The following is a 20,240-nucleotide window of genomic DNA, read 5'->3' on the forward strand; positions in this document are numbered from 1 at the left end:
AATTTTAAAGTGTTTGCAAAATAAATAAAACTCCATAGAAATTAGGAGCTCACATTACAAAGAAGAAAAAAAATCAACTTGCTAAAACGAAATTAAAGAAAAACATAAACTTTGCAGGAGGAAACAAAGATTACAAAATCAAAAGAGATGTAAAAGGAAAACATAGAAGGAAACCTAGGATAAAATATAATTTATTTTTCTTTCTTTTATTTTTCTAATTTTTCTTTGATTAGACTGGTTCTTACATAATTGTTTCTGCTCATAAAATGGCACATTTGGCAAAATAATCCTTGCATCAATAAGAAGATTGGAATGCTATTATAACTGTAGCTGTTATGAATTGAGAGGAAAATGGTTTATCTCAGTGTCATTCTATATCATTTAGAACACTGATTGATTTTGTAGAACTTGTTTAGGATTCTAAGCATAAAAACATATATAGAACATTTATTATTTCGTGCAGTGATCATTTCTTTCGAATGGACTACATGGAATTTGTGCAGGTTGGTTTTAGATTTCAATGCAACTTTGCTTATTCATTTTCTCATGAACATTTCATATGACTAGTGATCTCTTACATGCATAAACATGTTAATTCGCATGCTGATATATCGATATCTTGTCTTTCGATAGATGGGAGGTATTCTAAGTCGTGTTTCTCCTAAGATCAATATTGTTATACGTTTTCATTTTGCACCTTGGTTTACTGAGATATTTGCATTTTTGTTCTTTATTTATCCGTAGTCGTGCCTCTGATTTTGAAGTAGTTAGAGTTGATGAAAGTGACCGGATCGAATACGTCAGTTCCTGAAAAATCCAAAGGGGCCTTGTTAACATCTGTGGTTGTTATTTGTTACTCTTTCAAGTTCCAATGTCTTAAAAATATTGAGCAATCATATAACTATAAATATGGTTGGTTCAATTTAAAGCCGCAATTCGCTGATTGAATTACTTGTTCTAATAGAATGTGGATACAAGTGTTCTTGACTTAATAGACTGAAAGTTTTATACATATGTCAATTATTAATATTATTATTTACTATCTAATTGAAGCTTACACTTATTTACTATTTTAAACTGTGATTGCTAGCTATAGCTATTGATTATTAACATTTTCTAACTCACTAGCAATACTAGTCACTGGTCACTACTTGCACTAATTATATCTTAGTATCGTATTTTTTAAACAAAAGACAAGAATAAATAAGAAAGATATTCTATTTTATTATACCTTGGAAATCAGTAAAGTACTACAACTCAGCTTTTTGTTTGATATAATTGTTTGAGATATATATAGCCACTAATATATGAGCATTTATTAGCTGCTTCTTGTAGGTAATGTTGGTTTGTTGCAGCACAAAATCACGATGCAAAAGACTTGGTAAAAATTGTTTTTCAGGTAAAACCTTAAACTTTTTGTATATTTACATATTGTAATTTTTTCATTGTGCGGAACATTTTGTATTCTTATGTTTATCTGATTTTACTTACTTTTGATGAATTGCGTATGATTTTGATTTTACTTTGCTTACTCTAGTCTCCAAACTCTTGGTCTCATTAGTCATTCCATAAATTAATACCAAATTATCATGTGTGTTTGTGTTTTGAGCCTATAATTTGTACTTGGATTTTACACACTTTTTCTTCAATTGATTTATATTTCTGCTCCTTTTTTATTTTTGTTTCTGAATTAGATTGAGGAGTTATGTAACAGGAAAATATAAGATTGTTGATGATGCAGTCACAGTTGAAATTTACTAGTCCTATACATATTATTCTGATTTTAGCAATTTGCAATGCAGGGGACCCATATGTAGATATGACATATATAATAAAGATCCTTAATGGTCATGATTTTGGTTTACACCAACAAAATGCAATGTATGGCTTTGAATTTTTTTATTCTGATCAGAACTGAATAAACGGGTATATGTAGTATGCAGGATAAAGTAAAATGAATAGAGACATAAAAAGTACAAGTGCTTTTGGAACAGCATTTATCTTTTATGTACTTTGTATTTTCTTCATATAAATTTGTATCTTCTCAATTTTTTTTAAAGGAAACTTTGTATTAATCAGCAAGGCCCAAAATATCTAAATGGACCAGATTATAAATTTCTCAGGGGATTTCTTTCAACCATATTAAATTTGGTATGGTAAATACCAAATTAGCTAGAGAGTGTGTTACTAAATTACCTCTTTTGTTACTAAATTACCTCTTTTTTATATGTAAAGATTTATAAAGCCTAAACTTATTCAAAAGAGCTTTTCAGTTTACTACGATGGTGTCAAAGGATCGAGTAAGGTTATGTGTTGAGATTAAAGCCTCTACAACTCCAATGTTATTTCCTTCTACTTTCAAATAAAAAAACACATCCTTGGGCTGCTATATTCAAGCCCATGAAAATTGCCATTGCCTTTACTTCCATAACTGAAAGAAAGTGATGAGTCTCCAACTTGGTAGCAGCCATTACTACCCCCTCCTAATCTCTAATTACCACAGCTACTCCTCCATTCTTCCCATTAATCACAACCGCATCAACATTCATCTTGTACTGTCCAGCGGAGGTGCGATCCAAGTACTAGGGATCAAACTCTTAGGAGGCATCTTCTGCATCGCCGTCGTAGAGGGCGCGGGTTGGATTGCGTCAGTGAGCGCTTTCTGTGCTTTTTGAAGAAGATCTTCAAAAAGGCCATCTAAACATCCTCGAAGACAAGTTTGTTCCTCCCTTGCCAAATATTATGAAGCACACACACAAAAATCACTCCTTTCCTCCCCAATTTTGACCAACATGGAACGAACCCAATCTTGGAGAAGAACTTCAGTCGCCGCTTCTGTCCTTAGTATTAGGGGCGAGATAAACCAGAACCTTTATACCCACTTACAGTCTCTAAAAAGATGAGTATCTGATTCCTCATTTTCTCAACACCTAGGACAAATTTCTGAGCATCTAATTCCTCTCCTCTGCAAATTATTTTTTGTAGGTAGAAATTTGTTCATCAACCTCCATATAAAGTTTTGGGTTATTAAGAAAATTTTTATCTTCCAAAGCTTTTTCCAAAATTGTTGCTCTATTTGGATTGGTGCACTGTTGCTCTCTGGTCCCTTTTTGTGGCTTCTAATAAGATGGTAAGCTCCTTTTACCTTATACTCTCCTCCTTTGTTGAATTTCCAAAAGTAGTTATCGTGTTGTGCGTGATTATTTATGGGGATAGTTAGAATTTGTTCAGCTTCAAAAGGTAGAAAGATAATTCCTGATTATGTCTTGGTTCCAACTTTTGTCTCCTATGTTGAATAGGTTGGCCACTGTAGCTTCCTTGTCAAAACCTGTTCTAGTACTCCAGACCTTAAAACCGTTTTGGTTAGGAAGCCACGAATCACCCCAAACTCTCACATCTTTGCTTGAACCGATCTGCCAAAGTCCACCCAGATCCAAAACCCATTTTATCCCCCCCAAATACTCCTCCAAGTGTAACAAGGGTTGAAACTTATGTCTGCACATGTGAACTTCTTTCTTGCAAAATACTTTGCCTTCAACATTCTAGCCGTGAGGGATTTTGGATTTTTAATTAAGTGCCATCCCTGTTTGGCCAAAAGAGCTTGGCTGAAAGCTTCGAAATTTTGGAACCCCAGTTCGCCATCATTCTTTGCTTCACACATCTTGTTCCATGCCACCCAGTGAATCTTCCTCTCCCCCTCTTTACTTCTCCAGTAGAAATTGCTAATGATTCTTTCTAGATGGATGCATAGGCTCTTTGGCAACTGAAAACAACTCATTATGTAGGAAGGAATTGGTTGTGCCACTGACTTAATTAAGACTTCTTTTTCCACCTTCAATAGCAATTTCTCCTTCCAACCTTTTAGCTTCTTCCAGGTCCTCCCTTGGACGAACTTAAAATTCTTCATTTTGGACCTCCCAACAACTATTGGGATTCCTAAGTATTTTGAGTGATTTTCCACTGCCTTAATATTCAACCAAATTTGGATAAAAATTTGTCTGGTAGGAGGCACATTTCGACTAAAGAAAATTTCCGACTTGTCTAGGATAATTCTCTATCCTGAAGCTAGTTGGTAGGCTTTAAGAATCTCCATTACTGTCAGGATACTTTGATATGATGTTCTGAGAAAGACTATGCTGTCGTCGACAAAAAACAAATGAGAAATTTCGAGGCTGATCTGGCTATCTTGATGCCTTGTACGGCGTTTCTTTCTTGTGCTCTCCTCAGAAGACCAGAGAAACACTTTCACACACAAAATGAATAGATAAGGGGATAATGGATTCCCTTGTATAATTCATCTTCTGGGTTTAAACTCTTTTGTTGAGCTCCCATTGAGTAGAATAGAGAAAGTTATTGAGCTTATACACCTCCATATGAGATCTAACCATCGTTGCAAAAAGCCCATAGCTCTTATAACTTCAATTAAAAAGTCTACTCCACCCTATCATATGCTTTCTCCATATCTAATTTCAACCCCCTTTGCTTCCATCATTTTTTTCTTCATAAAATGGAATATCTTAAAAGCTGCTAACCCATTATCAGTTATAAGTCTTCTGGGGACAAAGGCACTTTGAAATTCTCCCACAATTTCAGGTAAAATAATCTTCAATCTATTCACAATCGTCTTAGTAACAATCTTGAATAGCACAATGCAAAGTGAGATTGGTCTGAAATTTTTTGTGTGAGTTGGGTTTCTAGTCTTTGGGATTAAACATATATACATTTTATTTACCTCTACGGGATTTGATCCATTATTCAACACATCAAGAGCCCATTTGGTCACATCTTCCCCAACTATGCTCCACATTCTCTGATAAAACAGTGCCGGCATTCCATCCAAGCCTGGCGCCTTGGTTGGGTGCATTTGGCTGAGAGTCTTTTTTACTTCTTCTTTTGAGAAGTCTTCTTGGATGATGCTTAGCCTTTCATTTGAAATTCTGCCCCTAACTACTTCAGTAACCTCCTCCACATTTTTAGTACCTTCCCCTGCAAAAAGAGACTCAAAAAATTTTGTTATTACCACTTTTGTTCTCCCTTCCTCCTCGTGAACAATTCCAGCTACATCTGTAATTTTTTGGATCCTATTTCTTCTCATCCTTTGCGTGGCTTTTTGGTGAAAGAATTTCATATTGCAATCACCGCCTTTCAACCATGAGGCTCTCGACCTTTGCGCCCACCAAATCTCTTCTTGTTTTAGCAACTCATCTAGTTCTCCTTGCAGTATCTTTGCTTTTGTCACTGCTTGTTCTGTTTGAGGACTTTGTTGCACATTATCTAGTTTCTTCTGTTTTTCTACTATCGCCTTTGGAATCTGCCCAAACTGATTCTTCCTCCATTCTTCCAACGATTTTCTACAAATTTCCAGCTTCCTCTTCACTCCGCTGTTGCCCAGGATCCCAGTTCTTTTGACAATTTTTTCACACTCTTCCTTTTCCAGCCACACCTCTTCAAATCTGAAATCCTTTACTCTCTTTTTCTTGAATATTGAATCTCCCACCATATCGATGAGGATTGGACAATGATCGGACCTATATCTTTGCAAATGTTGTACCACCACTCTAGGAAAAGCCTCCTTCCAATTGATATTTGCAATGACTCTATCCAACCTTTCTTGTACATTTTGACTCCCTCCTTGATTCTTTGTCCAGGTAAATGCATGGCCAACAAACCCAAGGTCTAGTAGTTCATTTGTTTAAAGAGCCTCCTTGAAGCCTCTTGTTTGTGAAAATGTCACCGGCAATCCTCCTTGCTTCTCTTTTTGTTCAAGTACTTGGTTAAAATCCCCAAATACCATGCTTGGCATATTATTTGCTTGTCCTAGGGTTCTTAGGAGTTCCCATGATTTGTGCTTGTTAGTTGTTTCTGGGCATCTGTAGAATCATGTGGCTCTCTATGGCCTGTTGTCCCCGTCTTCTTTAACTACCATATCAATGTGGTTTAGCGACATTGATTTTATCTAAATTGTTAGCTCCTTCCCCCCATGTGACTGCTAGCTAGTTCTCCCGATTTATTCCTCCCTTCCCCTCTACAATCCACTCCTATAACATTCTCCAAACCTCCTCTTCTCCTCATAGTATTGATTTCATTAGCTTTCTTTCTTGTTTCCATTAAGAAAACAAGATTGTGATTTTTTGTTTCAAGAGCTTATTAAGAGCTCTAACTTCCCATGGGTTCCCAAGCCCACGACAGTTCCAACTAACAAGCTTCATTGGTCTCGACAGGGTTGCTTAGCAACCACTGCTGTTGGTGGGTTTGATTGGTGCTTCTTTGTTTTCTTCTCTTCCTCTTCAGTCTCCATAGGTACTTCTTCTGCCAGCTTCCTCTTCGCATTTGTACTCATCTTTTCTTCTTTGTTTAAGTTCTTATTTTCTGATTCTCCGAATCTTCTTTTTCATTTTTTCCTCTCCTCTTTTCCCTGTATCTCTGTTGTGTTTTCCTCTTTAATTATCATCTCTTCATTTCTGACTTCTTCCTTGGGCTTCTCTCCTTCTTTTGTTTCTTCTTTGTTTTTTTGTCTTGGTGTTTGCCTTGTTTGTGTGTCTTTGTCTTTCTCCAATCCTTTCCCTTTCTTTTCATTATCTTTTCCATCATCTTTCTTGGTTGTTGCTTGTGTTTTACTTGAATTGTCTGTTGTCTGTTACTGTTAGATTAGCCAGTTTGTTTAGCAGCCTTTGTTGACTCTCTTTTAGTGAATTCCTCTCATTTTCTTCAGATTTTGTTCCTTCCCCAGCTTTCCTTTTGTTTTCCCGACTGTCACTGACCTTTATCCCATGGTATTAGCTCTTATCCAAGTTCCAAGACCTTTGGATTTTTGTTTGCTTCCATCTTCTTTTTCTTCTGCCTCTTCACATGTTCCTTCATGTTCCAATCTACCATAGAAATAACATAGGGTGGGAAATTTTTCATACTTGAAGTCCACCCAAGCTATCCCATCTTCCTTGCTTCTTATGTTTGTTCCTCTCTTGATTGGTTGGTTTACATATATCCTCACTTTTGCTTTGATAAATAGCCCCTGTCCATTACCTCCATCATATAGGTTGCACTCTAGGACTTCCCCTGCCACTGTTGCTAGCTTCCAACCCAGTTTTATTATTTTACAGTGTTCCTGCATATTTCAGATCTGGACATTTACCTCTGGTTTAGTGAACTCCATTTCCTCTAGGTTTATGTTCCTCTCCCATTTCTCCATTATCAGCCACGAGTTCCTAAATATCCATAGACTTCCTTTTAGGACTCTCTTCGTGTCTCCTTATTTCTTGAAAAAAAACTGGTAGATTTTACTTTAGATTTCTTATCTGAAAACCCTCGAATTTCTTCCATATGTTGTACATTACATTTTGAACCCAGCTAGGGTTGATAGTCTTCTCAGTCAATAGCTTTTCCACAATACTATATTTACATTTTTGGACTCCTTCAATGATGTCATCTTCATCGTATAATACAAATGATTTTTCTTCTTCTTCATATGTATCTTTTGGCTTTGGATCTCCTGTTTTATTTACTGATGTAGATTCTTCTATTGCAGGCTTTGATCAGCAGTTGGCACAAAAACACGATTGGGTACAATCGGATCTAGTTCACGACAGTATATACGGACTTCCTATTACTACCCTCCACGTTTTTGTTAGGTGTTATGCCCTAGCAAAATAATAGAGAGGAAAACTTTATTCTTCTCAATATTAACAGGTCTATATCCAATATGTGCTTCTTTTATCTCCCCATGTAAATATATTGCCTTTTTAGTTTTGTAGGAGCTTCAATCATATCATTATAATGAAAAAGATTATGAAGGTCTACCATTTGACTTTCATGGTGGATATGTTGTTTACATTGAGTAGGTGGTAAACTCAAAGCTATTGTTTGTCTACACTCAGTAACCTAAATGCTTAGTTCAAGCAATTACATTCTTTTCTTTCCATTCATGTGATCACTTTTTCTTTCTCACCTATATCAATTTCTTCTTATGCAAATATAACCTCAAAGTGAATGTGGTGTTGCATCTAATCGTCACAAATCCAAAACTCCATATTTTCTTTGCCAATAACCTTGTCGTTGTTGACCACAAAAGTGACCATTTTTATATATTGGCTATACATGAAGAAAGTTCAAGCATGACATAATGGTTGGATATGCTGGGAGAAACTTCTAAACTTAAATAGCTCCGAGACACTAGGGTCATTAAAGCAGTATTTTTATTTGAATGGTATTGCAGCTACTTTAATGAGGATGTTCAAGATCTAATCATGATGATGTATTCTGATATTTATGTTGTAATAGTTTTATTTGGATTTTTTTAACATTAAATCCATTTAGTCTTAAAATATTTGCTTTTCAACACTACGAATTAGTTAATTTCATACTTTTATTATGATGGATACTCCTTATAGGAATGTGGCAAATTTTTTTAAATCTTCTATATGCGATGTAATTTTGTGCTAAAAAGCATTTTTTATTATATTTTATTTTATTTTGTTTTAAATTGACTTTTGTGATTAGCCACGGTTTTTAGTGTGATCATTTTTAGTTAGTCACAAAAAAATGTGATAAAATAGTTTAAGTTAGTTATAACTAAATAACACACTAATATTAGCCACAGATAAAAACATAATAAAAAAATCCAACCTGTCTATATTAGCGAAGGATAAAGTGTCACAAAAGCAAAATTTATGTTATGCATGATTTTATTTTGCCATAGAAAAAAAAAAACGTGTATTAAAAAAATTGTGACCACTTAAAAATGTGTTGCCTTCTTTAGCCACAGATACTCATTCGTGGCAGAAGTCTTTTTGCAGTTGCTAAACCCCGTGTTCTAGTGCTATATATGCATGCCACTTAGTTGTTGGCTAGTGGCTATTTATGTTTGCATTTTAAAACACGTGGATTTGATTCCATGAACGTAACCATGGCCAAACCATAAATATTATTGAATCAAGTCCGATCCTACTGCATTAATATCAGTGGAAGCAGACAGAATTAATCATACCCTACATTAATTAATATAGAAAGTCTTGTGATTCATATACACACAACAAAATTCTCACAGTTAACCGGCATTGAGAAGGTAGAACTCTGAATTTAGTTTATCAGGCTAATCATCATTCTTTTGAACAACTCTTATGCTAATGTTTAATTTAGTCATGCACATTATTTTGTAAATATAAGTGAGACAGACAAGGATCAATTTAATTTGTATATGTAACTAACGTGGACATTTTGTTTTGTTTTCCGAATTGCTCATCAGATGATCATCAGTTTTAGTTTTACTCTTCATCCATTCATAACTTTTTTTTTACCTCCCTTTCCTACTCATGACAACGATGTGGTCTTTCTTTTACATGGAACATCAACAAATTAAGATTTTCAATGATCGAGAAGCACATAAACCATCTTGTTTAGCTGTCAACACAATCGACAATTCTGTATGACACACACAGAGACAGAGGGCCCATCTTTCTTTGACAGTGTTTCTTGTTGATGAGATCATAGAATAGGAAAGAACATATATATATGGACCTCTAGTAATAATAGTAATACATAGAATATAAGGAATGAGCTCATCCACAAGCATTGTTTGAAATTGAAGTAAGACATTATTTGTAATTGTAATAATGGAGTAGGATCAAGTGTCAGGGCTTGTCATTGTGAATGGGTGGTTTGCGATGGGGTTGGGCGTAATCCATCTCAACAATGGCTTCTTCCTCCTCTGTCTCCTGAGAATGGTGGCTTGCAGGTCCCAGCATTGAGCGTGTCTGTTCATGCCTCCTCTCCTCCTACACAAAACACAACCATATATCTCATCACTTTCTTTCACTTCTCTTCTCTCCTGCATATATAAACATGTATCATCCTACCATATACACCATTTCATTTAATCTAATTTCCCCATATGCGTCTATGGCCAAGTACTCATCTGATGCATGCATACTCCTCTTTTACATTTTATATTTATATTTCATATAAGAGAAATTCTTGAGTACCAACGAGTTTTAATATTTTTGGCAAATATTGGACTAGCACAAATATAAATTTATCTTTAACAAATAAATTTTATTAACTTATGTGTATAAACTATAAAAAATATATATGCAAACGGTATTGATTTATACGTACAAATTCTAATAAATATAGATGCAAATTATATATTTTTTGTGTGCAAAATTTTTGTAAATATAACTAATCAAATACCGATAAAAATAATAATATTTATTGGTAACGTAGCATTGCTCTTCATATAAATATAATAATTTTTTAATATATTTTATTAAATTATTTAACATAATACTTGTTCGTATGTTAATCATCATCTTTATATAAAGACATCTTCGTATAAATAATCACTAGAAAACAAATAATTAGACGATCACCAAAATATTTGACTTGTTTATCTTTATTTTAAAGATGTTCAAACTCTAGCTAGCTAGTGAAGCTGACCTCCGAAATTGTAAAGGGGCAAATAACTCTATCAAAATAGAAATTATCTGAAGAGAATCTTTTGTGCAATATTCATACCTTTATTGCAAGAGAGGATGGTGAGTCCTTTTGAAAAGATTCCCCTGCATACCAACCACCATCACTGTTATTATTATCATCTCAAGAAAGAAAGTTGTTTAGAGAACAAAGTTATATATTGGAGTAGTGCACTATTCTCAAGAACTTAATGAACCGGGGTAGTCTCATTTTAATATATTTCTTCAGTAATATATTGGAGTAGTGCACTATTTCTTAATGAACTCTACTCAACGAGTGTTCTTATTAGGTACATAATCAAGTGATATATTTAAACAATAATAATTGATGATAAAAGAAAATATGTGTATGGTATTCATGTATGTGCAAGTTTGGAGGGGAGGGATTATTGTAGGAAAAAAGCATCAGCACCTGATGGACCATCAACGACGACCATTTGTTTCCAAGTTGATGATGTACTGCTACAACTATCATAAACAACTTGTTTTCCCTTTAAATTTGATGAAGTAGTAGTTATCGTCTCCAACAACTTTACCTTGTCTTTGTCTTTCTCTACTTCCTGCACTTATAACCAAATGTAGTCACTATCAACAATTTCAAAAGGTGATGAACAAATTACAAATGTATATTATTGTGTTTACTATTAAATTTCAGCGAGGTCCTACAATTAACACACAAACTTTTATTATTGGAGACGAACCTGATGAAAGTGGCAGTTTGCAGAGGGTTTTATAGTAAGAGGACGGGCGGTGCATGCATGGGAAGAAACTGTGAACAAGAGAAGCACAAGAAGAGAAAGAGAAGACATACTAGTATGCCTCGGATCCAACAATTGGGGGGTTTGTATGAAACTTTAGAGGGTAAGGTTTTAACGTATATGTAACGGTAGAATTATGAGCAAGCGCATTGAATGCATGTTTTGTATGAGAACGTGCATGTGTTTGCCTGATCAACCTTCAAAGCCAAATTCAACATATCAAGGGTCCACATTTGTCCCCCAACCTTCTCTTCCCTCCTCACTTTTAATCCCTCGTAATAATAAATGCTATTTATACACCAAAATCAGCCACCATAAATATATGCGTAGTTTAATTTATTTTCAATGTATATTTGAATTCCAACATGTATTTTATACTGGTGACTGACTTTAGTAACTGATTTTAGTGTACACGTAGCATAATGCAATCACTTGCATAAAGAGAAATGTTTAATACTTTCATAATTGCCTAGTTTTTTGTGGTTACATCGTATTTTTTAACATATTTTTAATAAATACTAGCAATGGAATTGAGAGTTTAGGCAATTAATCCATTTATCGATAATAAGTATCTCTCCACTCTTCACCATATTAAGATGAAATAGACCAACATTGGGTATACGTTTATATATGGTCCCAGCTCTGTCATAAGAGAGAACTAATTAGTTTACTACGAGTTTCAATCAGAATTATTTGCAATGGAAGATCAGAGAAACTTTGAAAGATTTGAGCACAAATTGCGTAATTGGCAACACAAGGGGCCTACAAAAGGGTGGGGGATAGAGACGAAGGAGAGCCTATAAGGGACAAGGGAGCATGGCTAAACCACCAAGGGACTAGGCCGCTGAGGCATGCTATCCCATGTGCCCATTGGTTCCCAAATTTGCATAGAATCTAACTCTTCTAGGTTGTATTGTATTAGCTCCAAGCAAGAACGCTGATGCATGATTTGGTATGGGTTTAATGTCATGCTTTTACCATACTAAAATTAAAATGCTCTCTTTACATTGCATATAAGATTTGTTCACATCAGCTAATGTCTGATGGTGTACATGTTTGATGCCTCTGCTTGTATGCAAACATCACAAATCATGTAACAAACAATGAAATTACTATTTACCCTCATTAAAAAGATATAATCCCATACAATATCCAAAGATAATCATGGAGAACAATCAAGAGAAGGTCGAAAGACTGAATGAGAGGATTTTGAAGCTTAATTAGGTTCTCAGAATTTAAATATATCATTTTTATATATAAAAACTGTACATATATATCATTGATATAAATCAAGGTTCCTGATATGAGAATTGTAACGAAGTCATCATACAAATCATTAATCATAGTCATCTATATAAGGAACTGGCTAATGAATGTGGGAAGTGAGATCCCCAAATGTGTTCTCGCCACTGTATGTTACATAAAGAAAGCCATCTTCATCCTTCTTCTCTTCATATACAGCAGACATAATTGCTCCTGTGGGAGGAAGTACATTGTCCACAAAAATGAAGATGGCCTTTTCAGCACTTAATTTAATCCTTTTGCGGATAACATACACAAACTGTCCCACTGTCAGGTCAGCAGGGACCAGGTACCTGCACGTATTCATTTATTCATTAAGTTAATAACTATTGATATTACTACCAAAAGAGTATAATAACTATATACTCCAACTTAAATTTGTCATATTAACAGTTAAATAAAACAAATCAATGACCATGATCACGGCTAAGAAGTAAGATGTAAATACACAATTCAAATGCAGTTCAGCGAAGAATTAATTCAGGTCCTGTCACAAAATAAAGAAGCGTATTTGCAATATAAGCATTAATTATAGCTTTAATTCCCACCAGATTATGAACTGAGTCTTTAAGATAACTCAAAATTACTTACCGATAGCAATTATCTTTTTTCTTTGGTTTCCCACAGTATCCCTCACCCCAACAGGCCAATGACTAATCCGCCACAGTACTGAGCCTCATTTAAGGGTTTGTCATTGGCTAATGGGTTGTTGCATGCACAAGGTGGGAGTCGAACCCCCCGACACTTGCTTAAGCGTACTAGTGAGCTAACCACTAGACTAACCCAACTTGGTTAAAATTATCGGAATTGTGTGGCATCGAAGCAATTATCTTAACAGTTAATAGTCTATCATGCCAAATCAATACGTTATTTTGAGCAATTTGGTGCATAACATAACAAAACATTACAACATGGTTTTGATCAATTCAAGCCATTGAGTAACAAGTATAGAATAAATTTGAAATTACATACCCAATTTAGAATAGTTGAACAAGACAAAGAATATGCCCAAATCCTTATATTATCTTTTATTTTAAACACATATTGCACATTATTCTAACACGGCCAAACAGAGAATTGACAGATATAAACTTCATTCAAAATTTTATATGGATGGCATACAGGATACAAACAATCAAGTGAACAGCAATAAAAATTTATTAATGATATAAGCTTTCCTTTGAATTTCACACAACTGAAACAGAAATTATTTAACTGATGATTCCCAACTAGAAGAAAAATTATAAACAACATCTTACTTCTTCTTGTCAATGCTTGGGATGTCACTTCTTTCGGCCTTTTCAACAATCACCTTCAGACACATCCAGATATAATTAGCACAAAGGATGTATTCAGTTACATACATGCAAATGAAGGAGCTAAAACGTCGCACACCTGACAGATATAGTATTACATGTGTATCTACCTTAATTGTTAAAATCAACCTATCTCTAACATCTACATACGAGAGTAAAACAAGATAAAATAAGAAAATGCAGAAATCATTGGCAGTATATATTCATATCCATAACTTAGACTGATAGAAGTACTAGTACAAAGCAATAAGCATGACAGTTTTAGGACAAAGAAACATCCGTTACTGGGTCCAACCTTCAAGAAAGTCAACAAATTTATAGGTCCATGAAGAACATTACTAATTAACTCTTGTTTAAATAATCATAATAGATGGCATCAGCAGCTATAAAGGAAAGATAAATCAAGTGCTGGTTCTCACCGGGATCCTGTCTGGGTATTTCTCCCTAATCCTTGCGGCCTCTGCTCTTCTCTTCTCTGCAAATAAAAATGGATCATTCATTTGTATATTACTACCAACAACTAAGCTTTACACAGAAGATAAAAAAGAAATTATATACATAATAAGAGTATATACCAAGATCATGCTCTTGTTTGAAGTAGCTCTTTGCCATTCCTCCTGAAATTAACATTAGCTAAATTCAAATAGAAGACTAAGATTGCCCAAAAGGAACAGAGCAAATAATTACAGATAAGAATAAGACGACTCCCCCAGTTTCAACAAAAAGAAGCGGTGTTTTCGTTTGAAAAGGATGATACCGTACCGTGATTTTGGATAAAATTCCCAAATTAAGTGAAACTTAGAATGGATGGAAACAAGAAACTGACAGAAATTCGCAGAGTATGATTATTGGTTATCGGACTAGAGAAATTATAATTATTGGTTTTGAGAGAGTTAAGAATTTAGTGTACGGATGTAAACCTGGACGGTGGAGACGATAGAAATTAGGAGAAGAAGAAGAAGAGATAGAATAAGCCCGTTGAGTGTTGATCACAACTACAAGTAGTCGCAGATAGCGTGATGAGGATTATTTATTTATGGCCCCTTTCCTTGCTTTATGTTATACATTTTGCAAGCTGCAACGATAAGCTCGCAGTATAGTTTCTTGTAAATACAGATTAGTACTATCTCCATTTTTATATTGAGAGTAAACATTAATCTCCAGATCATACACTTTATTTACTAACAAATTTTTAATGTTCAGCAAGTTTTTAAAAATTATTTTAGAGAGATTAATTCCTCCATCATTTAAGAAAGTATTCACTTATAATATTTTTTAAAACTAATTATCTTCTAATAGTATTTATTAAGAATTTATTTGTCCAATATATGTTAAAATTTAGTTAAAAACAATAAAGAGACTAGTCCTTTTTATTAGTAATTCTCGAGATTCAGAATAATAAAATTTATTAAAAATAAAAATATCAAATTTAAAATTTGTTAGAAGCTAAATTTAAATATTTACGCTTTACATGAAACAAGTATATCACATTATATTTAAAACACCAGCAACAAAAATAAGAATTTAATTTTAATATATTGTTAGCATAAAATAATTTTACACGTATATTTAATTACATAACACCATATCAATAAAAATAATTGTCTTTTATGTTGATCGTGTTAATACTCGTCTAAAAAAACAGACGTAATAACACTTTATAAAATACTTTACACACTGCAGCAAAATTAAACTCTAAAAAATGTAGATAGCTTTGTTCAATAATAGTTACTACTTATTTATTCATAGAACCCCACATTTTCATATTTTATGTATCTTTTCGGGAGCAAGAGTAGTGCCCATGGAAATTTCATTTTGGAGCATTATCGGCATCATGAAAGCGAAAGGAACTTAACGAGTATATTCGGTTGGAAATTGGATCCTCCTTAACCTTAAACAGTGAGGTCGGGCGGTGGGGTTGCTCTTCTCTGTCGTATCGCATGAGTCTTGAAAGTTGAGACTCCAGTATTATCTTTTTAAGTTTGCCATTTGGCAGAGACCGAATACGTCATGCACTGAATCTAAAATTATAGACCTCTCATCTCTCACTTATCCATTCCTGGATTTATAAGACATCCAAGTAAACACCAACTTATTAATTAATTAAAGGTGGTGATTTAATCCAACATTGAAAGAAAAACTTCTGGCCTCTATCCTAACCAAACATTTTGCAGATCTCGTGGTGGAACCAATAACTCAAACCAGAGTTAAAATAAATGGCTAATTTGAGAACTAAAGAGAATTATCTCCATATGAACTTTTTTTTTCTTTTGAGAGAGAGAGAGAGAGAGAGAGAGAGAGAGAGATGTGCTCCTGGTGATCACTGCTTAAGTTGACAGGTTTCACTAGGCAAACGACACAAGAGAAACGAATTCAACTTAACTTACAAAAAGAATGCATGTTACCGCAAAGCATGAGCCAGTTTATAGCAATATGCTTCACAAGCAACCACAGACACACTTACAACTGATGATTCCTACGTCCAAAATGTTATCGGCTCAAAGGAAATAGGAGAAAAAGAAAAGGAAAAAAAAAAAGAGAAACACCACCTGCAGAGTCGATCTACTTCTCATTTAGTCATCACTTCTTGAATAGTCAGGAAATGCAAGGAAACTATAATTTTGGGGGGGAAAATTGCATGGTGAACGATGAATCTCGAAAACCCTTAGGCCTTTTTCATGAGATACCCCATTATTATGCCAAGCAAACCAATTAATATGACAATGACCATCGAGACGCCCCCACGACTTTTGCTGCTTTCACGTTTCAGCAGCTCCTGAAAGTAAAAAGGTAATTGAATTAAGTATTTCCTTCCGTTCAAAAATCACACTGAAACAACACTTGCAAAGTTGATTCAATACAAATAGATAAAGACCGTTTATTTTTGTCATCATTTTGTATAAAATGGTCTTTGTCCACATATTCACCTCTAAGAAATCCCCAAAGATGTAAAGATGGAATTAGTTTGAAACCCAATGAAATATACCAACATGTTCTGAACCAACGTTCCTTCAACTAAAGCACAAATGTGTAGATGCTGAAAATCTAAGCCAGTCATTACTCAACAACAGCAAAAATTGTGCTAGTGCTGAAAAATCAAGTCCCTCGAGAGTTGCAGTTTCCTTTGCATTTCATATATTATATTTGATACTTTCATGATTGTGGACCTTAACAAGTGGCTGAGATGCCTAGAAATCAAAAGGGTGAAACTTTTTGGACTTTTATGATGATAGCGAGGGTTAATGAAATATGAATGGCATCCCATCTTTTCTATTTTTTTTTCTTTTTGTTAGCCCACTGTTTTGCTGCTAAAAAATTGAATACTGCTAATTTTGCTCAGTTTTATAACTAAAAAATGTGAGTCATGGAATTGTTTCAGTTGTGGTATAACACCTCTGGAGAATTATGTTTAAGAGTTACTGGTAGTATGGAGTTAATGTTAGCTACTTAATTGTGTATATTGCAATGCACTATTGGAAGTTTAGAACCCTGCTATGAGAAATAATGCACCCAGCCTAACCCAGCACACTGCTACAGGGAGAACATGTAATTCCTTAGTAAAAAATAAAAGTATCACCAGGAAGTCGTGAAACTAATCCTTCAAGACATTTATCTTTTTTTTTCCCTATTATTTCTCGTACTTTTCTTCAGTTTTAGGGCTATATACTATCCACTTAGGACGGGATACTCGTGGCAAGGGAACTCATATTCCAAACTTAACTACCTTTTCAGTCAGGAAAGCAAAGAAGAAATATAGAGCAGTCAGCTGGACCCACATATTTTGTAAATACTCACCAGTTCCTGATTAAGCTTGCTATTTTGTCGCAATGCATTATTCTTTTCTTCAGTAAGCCTTGCAATAAGAGCTTTTGCCTACATCAGTCAGAGCATCTCTTATCATTTATCAAATAAAGTAGCCGCAGAAAAAAAAAGTGAAAAAAAGAAAAAAAAACAAAGATATTGTTTTCTTATAATATTCCAAGATCATTGGTCATACAACATGGTATCTTGGTACTTAAAACATAATTTACCCATATATTTGACAAACACAAAATTATTAGACAATTAAGAGAAAAGTATTCTTTTCTTTCTTTAGAATCTGGAGCTAAAAATTTAACCTCCAAAAGTTGCATATTTCCTGAAGCTATGTAAAAACACTTGCTAAAAATGCAAATATATTACTTAAACTCCAAGAAAGTTATCCCCTAAAACCATCACTTTATACAAATAATCTGCACTACATAACCATCTTGCTACATTTGGTGACACTAATTAAGATTTAACCATTAAGTTCCACAATCTACAAAAGTTGAGAGAGAGCACAAAAAAGTCATTTAATAACAATGGTAGAGTAAGATGGCTCAAAGCTTTAAACACATCAATAACAACTGCTGGCAACTCTTGTTAAAACCACCAATTCTCAAATCCTGGAATCCCAAACAGTTGAACACAGAAAAATCTCAAATATTAAGTATTCTTCCAATGAAAGAGCATCAACATATAAGTGTTTCAATTAAAGGGTGTATTTCTACATCAACTTTGCACAAATTATGACAGAGCCCAGAACCCCAACTTTATATCCAAGCCACCTAGCAGCTAATGTCATTGTCAGCTTACTACACTCAGGTATCCACAGCAATAACCAAAATGAATATTGACAAACAACAAAATATACTTCAGAAGAAAAACAAGGGGAGAAAAACCAGTTAGGAAATTTGGTTTACCTCTGCAGATTTTTCTGGAACATCTGATCGTTCAGCAAAAGCCCTTGTTACCTGAAATACCAAAAATAAGAAAGTAAGCAAGTTGATCAGGCTGGACATTTTATCAAAAGAACGAGAAGGAAAAAAATTTAACTAAACCAATAGCTAGTTAAGACTCACTGGTGTGGAGTCAGGACCAGTGAAATTTCCATTCTCAGAGATAGAGCCTCTAGGTGATGACCCTTCCTCAGAACCTTCTGCGACTGGAGACGGTGGTTGAGTTGGGGCCAGATACACCACTCTCAATTTGCACTCCTCAACCAAATGTCCTGCTTCCTTGTTGAACTAGAAAATCCCAACAGCGCAAGTCTTGTCATTTCACCAAATGAGGAAAGCGAATCATAGGAATTCGTAACGGAAATGAGCATGATGAATTATACCATTTCAGCAGTGATATCCTTTGGAGTTGTTCCATCAGGTGCTTTTACGCTTTGAAGAAGAAACTTATCCTTGCATTGCATATCAGGTGGAGCTTCCTTTTGCGCTTGCATGGTAACTTCAAAAGTCCAATGTCACAACGTCATTGATAACCATTCAAATAATAATAAAACTCCGCCAAGAAACGAAAGAAAAAAGAGAAGATAACATTCTGCACTGGGTCTATTATATTCATATTTGTACCTGTAACATCACACGTAGATCGCGGCATGACAATTCCAGTGTTTGGACGAACACAATATTTCTTAGGATTGGTTGTTTTCACCTGAAAAATACGAATATACAGATTAAAATATGTAAATCTCGCACGATGCACTTGAGAATAGGTTCAATTGTGATCAGATCTAATAGGTTTTGCAAAATCAAAATCAAAATCAAAATTATAATTACAATCAATACTTCAAAACCAAATAAATTTCGGTTAAAAAAAATGTGTTAAGGATCAGTAATTGGAAGGAGGAGTTAAAAGCAGATGGTGAAATGAAGCGGTACCTTGAAAGCAACATAGCTATCGGTCTTATTTGACAATTGAAGAGAGCATGAGATCTGCTTCTTCAGCTCAACTGAAAAATGGAACAATAACCCAAAAGGCAAATCAAACCCTAGCAGAAATGCAAAGCGATCGACGGCAAAAGAAAAAAGAAAATGAAAAGAGAAAAGATTGAAAACTGACAGAAGAACTTGAGCTCGAGAGGCTCGATGCTAAGAAGCTCGCCGGTGCTCATGACAGATCAATGGTTTAGGGCGGTGATCTGCGTTCCGAATGAAGAGAAGAGAAGAAATGGACGGAGAGAACGAGAACAAGAATGTGGATGAAGAATAATTAATAATGAAAGGGAAATTTTGACACACAACAGGGAGGGGACGATCTAGTAGTATTCTCATTCAAATCTCCTTTCTCTTTTCTATTTTCTCTGTGGTTGAGAGTGTCGCCATTTCAACATGCCTTCAAACTCTATAATTAATTACTAAATAAAAAATTAACACGAGGATTCCTAATAAAATTACTAACTAAAATATTTATAAAAAAAATATAAAATTTAAATTTTTAATATATTTATTATACATTTATTAAATTAAACTACTCTAATTTGAATTCAAATTCGAATTTTTTTTTTAAAAAGTCAAAAAACAAAGACGCTACGAAATTAAACATCACAATCACATGCTTCAAAATTAAATCAAACTAATTTTAAT

The 20,240-nt window shown here is 34.3% G+C and overlaps 3 protein-coding genes across 4 annotated transcripts; all 3 read right to left on the reverse strand.

Moving 5' to 3' along the window:
- Positions 1–9,619: 9,619 nt before the first annotated feature.
- LOC107488146 (uncharacterized) lies at positions 9,620–11,275 on the reverse strand. Its single transcript, XM_016108834.3, has 4 exons — positions 11,168–11,275; positions 10,879–11,026; positions 10,510–10,553; positions 9,620–9,770 (listed from the first exon to the last, which is right to left on the reverse strand). Exons 1-4 carry the CDS (start codon positions 11,273–11,275, stop codon positions 9,627–9,629), a joined length of 444 nt encoding a protein of 147 aa, XP_015964320.1. The 3' UTR covers positions 9,620–9,626.
- A 1,169-nt stretch (positions 11,276–12,444) lies between these two features.
- On the reverse strand, positions 12,445–14,949 carry LOC107488221 (autophagy-related protein 8f). 2 transcript variants are annotated; one of them, XM_016108930.3, is made up of 5 exons: positions 14,763–14,949; positions 14,418–14,459; positions 14,262–14,317; positions 13,786–13,838; positions 12,445–12,819 (listed from the first exon to the last, which is right to left on the reverse strand). In XM_016108930.3, the coding sequence occupies exons 2-5, from the start codon at positions 14,452–14,454 to the stop codon at positions 12,591–12,593; spliced, it is 375 nt and encodes a 124-aa protein (XP_015964416.1). In that variant the 5' UTR covers positions 14,455–14,459; positions 14,763–14,949; the 3' UTR covers positions 12,445–12,590. The 2 variants fall into 2 exon arrangements, with proteins under 2 accessions (XP_015964416.1, XP_015964417.1); XM_016108931.3 differs by lacking the exon at positions 14,763–14,949 and adding an exon at positions 14,605–14,756.
- Positions 14,950–16,124: 1,175 nt separating this feature from the next.
- On the reverse strand, positions 16,125–19,984 carry LOC107488222 (vesicle-associated protein 1-2). The gene is made up of 8 exons (XM_016108932.3): positions 19,717–19,984; positions 19,536–19,606; positions 19,227–19,308; positions 18,986–19,101; positions 18,726–18,890; positions 18,567–18,617; positions 17,638–17,715; positions 16,125–16,618 (listed from the first exon to the last, which is right to left on the reverse strand). The coding sequence occupies exons 1-8, from the start codon at positions 19,766–19,768 to the stop codon at positions 16,508–16,510; spliced, it is 726 nt and encodes a 241-aa protein (XP_015964418.1). The 5' UTR covers positions 19,769–19,984; the 3' UTR covers positions 16,125–16,507.
- Between the last annotated feature and the right edge of the window lie 256 nt (positions 19,985–20,240).

Source organism: Arachis duranensis, chromosome 5 (genome assembly GCF_000817695.3).
Source record: "Arachis duranensis cultivar V14167 chromosome 5, aradu.V14167.gnm2.J7QH, whole genome shotgun sequence".
Lineage (NCBI taxonomy): Eukaryota > Viridiplantae > Streptophyta > Magnoliopsida > Fabales > Fabaceae > Arachis > Arachis duranensis.

Bases quoted from the DNA above. Each gene is read 5' to 3' on its own strand.
- LOC107488146 (XM_016108834.3), bottom strand. From the start codon at position 11,275: ATGTCTTCTCTTTCTCTTCTTGTGCTTCTCTTGTTCACAGTTTCTTCC. The intron at 11,027-11,167 runs GTTCGTCTCCAA...TTATAAGTGCAG, and splicing joins CAAACTGCCACTTTCATCAG to GAAGTAGAGAAAGACAAAGA. The intron at 9,771-10,509 runs GTATGAATATTG...TGTTTTGTGTAG, and splicing joins CATCCTCTCTTGCAATAAAG to GAGGAGAGGAGGCATGAACA.
- LOC107488221 (XM_016108930.3), bottom strand. From the start codon at position 14,454: ATGGCAAAGAGCTACTTCAAACAAGAGCATGATCTTG. The intron at 14,318-14,417 runs GTATATACTCTT...TTTTATTTGCAG, and splicing joins CAAACAAGAGCATGATCTTG to AGAAGAGAAGAGCAGAGGCC. The intron at 13,839-14,261 runs GTGAGAACCAGC...ATGTGTCTGAAG, and splicing joins AATACCCAGACAGGATCCCG to GTGATTGTTGAAAAGGCCGA.
- LOC107488222 (XM_016108932.3), bottom strand. From the start codon at position 19,768: ATGAGCACCGGCGAGCTTCTTAGCATCGAGCCTCTCGAGCTCAAGTTC. The intron at 17,716-18,566 runs GTAAACCAAATT...TGACTGATGTAG, and splicing joins TTCCAGAAAAATCTGCAGAG to GCAAAAGCTCTTATTGCAAG. The intron at 16,619-17,637 runs GTGAGTATTTAC...TTTTACTTTCAG, and splicing joins GCAAGCTTAATCAGGAACTG to GAGCTGCTGAAACGTGAAAG.